Here is a 6,943-nt window from a genome sequence, read left to right as displayed (position 1 = left end):
AAAGGCTATTGGTCTGTTTTAAATACTGCAAAGCCTGTCTAATGCGGAGAGTATCAACAAACTGATACTCATAGTGACCTTTATAGGTCAACTTACGCTTTAACTTCACTGCCAACAAAGACCCCTCCATATTGGAATGGGGCAACAGGTTACTGGTCTGCACAATGTTGGCTGGAACACAGGTCACTGGACCATGTACTCCGTTTTGACCCCCTTTAGGCAAAGCTAGCATTTTCATGAATGGAATATGTAAAGCAACCAAATGTTGCTCCAAACTATTCAAACAGGCCAGCTCAGGAGGGACAGCCTGAACTGTTAGATTGTTCTGAGAACACTCAGGTGGCATCTCACCTCTGTTAATCTTATAGTGACAAGTGTAACAAATCCACAATTTACCCCGAGCAGTGTCTAACACCTGACATGGCACAACACAAAATTCATTACACTTATGCAAGTAGTCCTCGGTTATGCAGTTTGTTGCTATTGAGGCTACTGTCTGTGTTTTGTTATAACCATCTCTTTTACAGTTCAGAACCTGGTGCCTGAATAGCAAGCGGAAACACACGCTGCAGACATGTTCTGGACCTTCCAGCACGTCCTCTAAAAACTGCTGTATAACAAAGTCAATCTGTTCTTTCTTCTCTTTCTTAACCTGTCGTTTCAATTTAACATCTGCTATAACACGCTTTTTGTAATCAGGATTTTGATGATATTTCCTCATGATTGAAGATATTAGTTTGTCTCTGTGAGATTTGTTCACTTGATATTTCCTGATGCTTGAAGATTTTAGTTTGTCTCTGTGAGATTTGTTCACTTGATATTTCCTGATGCTTGAAAATTTTAGCTTGTCTCTGTGAGATATATTCACTTGATATTTCCTGATGCTTGAAGATTTTAGCTTGTCTCTGTGAGATATATTCACTTGATATTTCTGTTTGCTATATCTCTTTAAATTTTCCTGCCTCAAAACATTATGTGGATAGTTTTGCTTTCTCTGCCAATTCGCTTTCTTTTTCATATGATCAGATACTACATATGTTACTGGATTCAAGCTACTAGCACTGGAAACATTACTCTCAGCTTTACCATGACATCTCAAGTTATATCCAATAGAAACAAATGTGTTAACCTTACAGTAACCATAGCAACTTTGTGACTGAGGCTGCTGAGCACAGACAACTGTTTCATAATGATTAGCATTAACATTATGTAAATACACAGCTTCATTTGACAACTTCCTATTTTGACAGCTATATTCAAGCCAGCGATCATTATAATAGGTGAAAACACTAACACCTAAATAATCAGCTGTGGCTTGAATCTCTAACTCAGTGGCCCAACTATCAACATAGCACATCCTTGACATCTTGATGTATTCTGATAAAGAAGGATATTTGCTTCTCAAAAGACTCTGATATGCACCAGGATTGCTTTGTAACTGCTTCACAGCTGCATTTCGAATCTTCTTATGGTACTTCTGTGTACCACTAATGGCCTGGCTAACGGCCCTAAAGAAGCAGTTTCCATCACCCACAATTTTCTCTGTCATACAAGGAATTCCTAAAGAACCAACAGCAGAAGAGGTGGCATCTACTCTCTCTGATTCTATGTTAGTCTGCTTACACAAAGCAAAAGCAACATCTTTAGAAAGGGGACGGAATTCTAAGTTTTTACATGCTACATCCCCAACAAACTCAACATCTGAATTGACATCATTATCAAAACTCTTTGCTTTCTTGGAAGTGCCATTTGTCTGTGTGCATTTACGTTTCTCGCGTTTGTTAGTGGCTGCACGGACCACTGGTGTCACAGTACTCTGTTCCTCTACACACTCAACATCTGCACCTGCACTCACCACAGGTGTGACAGGAGCAGGAGTGGAAACCTCTTCCTCTACACACTCAACAACTGCAACAGCACTCTCCACTCGTGTGACAGGAGCAGGAGTGGAAACCTCTTCCTCTACACACTCAACAACTGCACCATCACTCAAAGACACAGTTGAGGGTTTTACTTTAACACCCCAGATCTCAAACAGTTTGGGAGATGTCCGATCGCCTGCAAATATGCTAAAGTGCTCAAACACATGCTGTAGAGAACTAAAGTAGACTACAACACTCCTTCCATCACCATCAACCATCCCAGCAGCATCGCGAGCATGGGAGTCAACCACAGCATACTCACCATCTTTACTACAAATGACAGCACATGTTGCCATATCAATTGTCACCAAACAAGACTTGTCTGGTGTGCACCTCTGATGGAGGCCATCAAACAGAGAGATGTGTTCAGGTGTAATATACTCATCTGGAGTATAGTTACCACATCCATGTGCAGGATTCACATCATATTCCAAATCAAGACAACCATACTGCTTGGGCAACTCTGTAACTAAAGGGAGACCATATTTTGTATCCACAATCTTATTACCATCCCACATGGATGTGTACAGAATATCACCTTCACACACAACCTCATCCAATGTGTCACGCTGCCACTCAAAGACGCTGTCTTTGGTGTGTCTCACTAAAGCAACCAAACTAATGGCCATACACTGCCGACCAGAAAACTTGAACAGTGTCGAGTCACCTTGATGGAAACTTCCACTAACAGAAGGGCGACCCTGGGACTGACTTGTAACAACTGGATCAATGACAACTGAAACACTGCTGCTCTCTCCCTCTGACTGACTTGTAACAACTGGATCAATGACAACTAAAACACTGCTGCTCTCTCCCTCTGACTGACTTGCCACAACTGGATCAATAACAACAGATACATTGCTGCTCTCTCCCTCAACACACTGCTCCACAGAGATGCTACTGACAGAAAAAAACTCTGTAAACAAAGACTGGCCCAGAGCAATGATGTGTCGCACCAGGTGATCAAAGGTGGTGTTGAAAACGACCCTAGATCTGCCTGAATAGGACCTCATACCCTCTTCGGAACGTGCCCCACAATCCACAACAACAAAGAAGTCCTTGTGCTGCATGACCAACACTGCTGCTGTGTTGAGCCCCAACACACACATGCCATCCCCTGACAACTGCTGCTTCAACTTCTCCTCCAACTCAATCACATCCCTGATGCTCCTATACTCTGGCTCCCCCAAATCCACATTCCACTGCTGACCACACACATCAAACTGCCTCCTCACCCCCCCAGCCAAGTCCCCAAAGTTAACCCCTGTTTGCGAACAACATCAAGATCAGCGCCACGCCACGTACAAACCGGAGCGATGCTATGTTTAATTGCCGCGACAACACAGCATGACACGTAAGCATGGACATCATATTCGTGTTTTGCAGAAAGACACTCTGTCCCTGATACTGGAGACCCTCCCTTCATCAATGAACAACTACAAGTCACAGTGGGAATACTCTGACCTTTAGTAGCTTCTGGTGTGTCCCCTTCAGTTGCTCGCTGGGTTTCCCGGACCACCGTCGCATCCTGGGGAACAGGTTGGACAGGCGCAGGGCTGGGAGGGACAGCAGCAGGAAGGGCAGCGACACTGGGAGTAGGAGCGGTCCCTGGCACATCACAGGTCGACACAGGGTCGGGTGTCGCCTCCACCTGCAAAAGAAGAAACATGAAAACATTAATACCTGTGGAAGAGAGAGTCATGCTGGCTATAATAAAGATGGTGTTAAATTTGCCACAACAACAAACACAATTACAAAGACCATTCAATAACTCTACTTGCCTTCTGGTCCACAACCTGGGCTTCAGGACGGACAGTCAACGTGGGAGTTGAGGTCACGACCTAGAAAGAATAAGAAAGGAAAGTCATCCCATTAAATCTACATATTCAAGTATATCTGATCCAGATTTTGCAGTTATACATCATTCACAATGACTTTCTGTCCATCACAATAATACATGAACACATCTCCTTCAGGATTTAAACACAACATACCTTCTTCCTAGCACGTCTGGGCTTCTTGGGGACAGGTCGAGTACGAGGTCCCACAGGCGGCGGCTAAAGTGACAGAAACAAAGTGTCAAAACAGTGGACAAAAAGAATATCTGAACTATTAGAAGTTTCTTGTTCTATAAATACCTGCTCGCCCGTGGAAACAGCGTCCTCGGCCGAAGGACCAGCGTCGTCCGTGTCAGGCAACATCCCAGGCGGCAGCCAGAAAGGGTTCAGGGGAAGAAGACGCTGTATGAAAGACATAAAGATTTTTTGTCACACTTATCGTTTTGTTACGGAATAGAATGTCACTGTCAAGATCACAGTTAAATAAAATGACAACATACCACTCGAGGAACCCTCCTCTCCCAAGAGCGGCGGCGCTACAACGACAAAACAGAAAAGACATTAGGATACAGAAAAACCTTCATTTCTCAGTTCATGACCATATGTAGGCAAAGTTCGTCTTCTTACCTTCCTGCCTGGCACGGTCGTCCAGGCGTCCTCGTCCCTGGGAGGGGTGGGTGGAGGTGGGGCTGGGACCTCCTCCGGCGCGACCTTTCGACCGGTCCACGTGGGAATGGGCCTGGGCCTGGGGGACACCGGAAAGACGACGGGTGGCGGAGGTGGCGGAGGCGCGGGCCGCTCCAGGTGCTGCTTGGTGGCAGCCACCAGCGACTCCACGAGGATAGGCATCCCCGCGTCGTCACTGAGGTGCACCTATGAAGAGGAACAAATAAAGATTACAATACAGTAATGTTGAACAAGATGACATTTACTGTCAATCATACTGTGTTGTCTAAATAAGCATTTCTGAGATTCAAAGTACAATTTTTACTCACACCATCGACAGCCCAGAGCTGCCGTTGCCTCGGTGGGAAGCGTTCCGCGTAGCAGTAGAACCGAACACCTTAAAGACAACAAAAACAAGGAAAACCCACGGATTACTGAAAAACTCAACGCACGCTCCAACTTTCATAACACAAACAATAAAGGAGCATTGCCTCAATTATAGCTGAAATAGATACTTCTGATAAATCATAAGTGCCTAAACCCATGCATTGATATTTTCAAACATACGGTGCTGTCCTGCGATGCACTGGAAGTTCTGTCTGTGGGACTCCTGGACAACCCCCTCCACAGACAGACGAGGGACATGGTCCACGACGAAAACCTACACAAAATGTCATGACGGTCAGTTACAAATCAATAGTCACAGTACATATCATTTCATGTTCAACAAATACATCAATGACCTACCTCTGCAGTCCGCCAGGCTTCCAGGACAGCGCGCAGGTACCGGTCAAACGCTGCAGCTGCTCGGTCCGGGGTCTGCTCCAGGTTGTTGCTAGGGGCAAGGACACAAACAGCATCAGGGATCTGATCACAAGTGCGGGCAACATGATTTACCTCCTTCCTGAGCAGGTTCGCGCACGCCCCCGGCACAGACAGGAAACCGAAGGTGTAGCCGTCCGCTGCCATAGGCACGAATCCATCCACGATGGGGCGCAGATGCGATGCCCCAACAAAAAGAACAAGCTGGGAGAAAAGGAAAAAAAAACACGTCTTAAAGGATGTACACTCACAATGACACTTATTATCAGCATTCATCATGATTTCTGAATAGTACATACCTTCTTATCGGGGACTTTCTCAGGAATGGCCACCTTCAGCTGCTTCCCGGTGCGCGGAGAAAGGGGCCACTCCAGAGACTTCCGGCGCCAGCCAGTGCCGGGGACTGTTGATGAAAATACGTACAACATTTCAGCTCATGCATACAGAAACATATACAGAGAATGGTTTAGGGAAATATATGGAAGAATACTTACTGGGACTGAAGGCGGGGCGGGCTGGCAGGAAAGTCGCATCCTGCCGCCGAGACTGCTGCCGGAACCTAGCAGCCTCGGCACGACGGTAGGCCTTGCCACGGGGCATCTACAAATAGAAAGAACAAATTACATATCTAGATAAAGACATGAATACAGAAATGACTTGACATTGCTAGTACCACACACAACTCTAACCTGCCAAACACTATTAAAAACAAGCAGCATATTCAAACATTACACCACTTACAACAAACAGAAGGATACATAGCTGTTCATTTAACACAAAAAACACTTTCTCATTCAAACAGAGGATGAATAGCACAAAAGAATGTGGCTACCCAGCGTTCTTACAATATGAAAAACAAAAAAAACTCACAATAAGACATCAGACAGCAACTAACAAACAAACGCGCAAACCAACCAACAAAACTAAAGGTAAAATACAAACAAACTAAACAGGGAAAAAGCGGAACCAAAAAGGTTACCAGTACTTACATATATTGTAAATAGCAGAGCAAAAAAAAAACGCCAAACAAACAAACCAACTACCCAACGTTTAGGGATGATTTGCCATTAACAGCAGCACACACAACTCTAATAAAGTTTTTTGCCTGCCAAGGCCACACAGATTCAACAACACACTTAATGTTATAGGTTGCTTTAAAACACACCATCAAAGAGAGTGACAAGCCCCTTTCCTTTTACTTACTTACTCTGCCACAGAAGCTACTACTTTACATTAACCATCATGTCTTATTGAAATACAAAAATACGTTCTGTCTGTTAACTACAAAATTAGCATTAGGAACTTGAAGAGCAACATTTTTCCCACTATTTTCATGAAAGGATTGTAATTTGTAATTCATGTCATGATTAAAATAATACTAATAATAATTTGGCCACATTTTCTGGTCCAGCCAGCTGGTTGAAAGTGGTTTTATCTAGATATCTGAAGACCCAATGACTGAGAGAAAGACAGTTTCCTGGTTCAATACTATTTTGAGGATAATAAATGAGCCAATTTCAGTCTTTACAACTAAACACATAACTTTAATTTATTTTTACAACATTAAAACACAGCTTAAATACAAACAATTCATAAAATGAATGCATTGGCAGATGCAATATCACTAATATTTAAATTTGGGTATTTAAGTATCTGAATTATGAAGCTGATTGCTTAAGTGAAGTCTAACTTAGG

General features: G+C 43.8%; 2 protein-coding genes across 2 annotated transcripts; both read right to left on the bottom strand.

Annotated features, from left to right (window-relative positions):
- Positions 1 to 392: 392 nt before the first annotated feature.
- LOC146974118 (uncharacterized) lies at positions 393 to 3,624 on the bottom strand. Its single transcript, XM_085798924.1, has 3 exons — positions 3,387 to 3,624; positions 1,135 to 3,186; positions 393 to 415 (listed from the first exon to the last, which is right to left on the bottom strand). Exons 1-3 carry the CDS (start codon positions 3,622 to 3,624, stop codon positions 393 to 395), a joined length of 2,313 nt encoding a protein of 770 aa, XP_085655050.1.
- LOC146974117 (uncharacterized) lies at positions 3,167 to 5,930 on the bottom strand. Its single transcript, XM_085797209.1, has 10 exons — positions 5,743 to 5,930; positions 5,548 to 5,651; positions 5,174 to 5,452; positions 4,994 to 5,087; positions 4,756 to 4,823; positions 4,388 to 4,633; positions 4,261 to 4,296; positions 4,061 to 4,162; positions 3,917 to 3,979; positions 3,167 to 3,763 (listed from the first exon to the last, which is right to left on the bottom strand). The coding sequence occupies exons 1-10, from the start codon at positions 5,846 to 5,848 to the stop codon at positions 3,674 to 3,676; spliced, it is 1,188 nt and encodes a 395-aa protein (XP_085653335.1). The 5' UTR covers positions 5,849 to 5,930; the 3' UTR covers positions 3,167 to 3,673.
- Between the last annotated feature and the right edge of the window lie 1,013 nt (positions 5,931 to 6,943).

Source organism: Trachurus japonicus, chromosome 14 (genome assembly GCF_045865225.1).
Source record: "Trachurus japonicus isolate A0001 chromosome 14, Traja_1.0".
Classification (NCBI taxonomy): Eukaryota; Metazoa; Chordata; class Actinopteri; order Carangiformes; family Carangidae; genus Trachurus; species Trachurus japonicus.
Note: the sequence above shows the minus strand (reverse complement) of the source record. Positions and strands in the feature narration are given on the sequence as shown.

Excerpts from the sequence above, each read along its gene's own strand:
- LOC146974117 (XM_085797209.1), bottom strand. The coding sequence starts at position 5,848 with ATGCCCCGTGGCAAGGCCTACCGTCGTGCCGAGGCTGCTAGGTTCCGG. Across the intron at positions 4,297-4,387 it reads CGACCGTGCCAGGCAGGAAG|CGCCGCCGCTCTTGGGAGAG; the intron begins GTAAGAAGACGA and ends TTGTCGTTGTAG. Across the intron at positions 3,764-3,916 it reads CCAGACGTGCTAGGAAGAAG|GTCGTGACCTCAACTCCCAC; the intron begins GTATGTTGTGTT and ends TATTCTTTCTAG.
- LOC146974118 (XM_085798924.1), bottom strand. The coding sequence starts at position 3,624 with ATGACTCTCTCTTCCACAGGTATTAATGTTTTCATGTTTCTTCTTTTG. Across the intron at positions 3,187-3,386 it reads CACACCAGAAGCTACTAAAG|GGGTTAACTTTGGGGACTTG; the intron begins GTCAGAGTATTC and ends GTTCGCAAACAG. Across the intron at positions 416-1,134 it reads ACAAAGTTGCTATGGTTACT|GTGTTAGACACTGCTCGGGG; the intron begins GTAAGGTTAACA and ends GTGCCATGTCAG.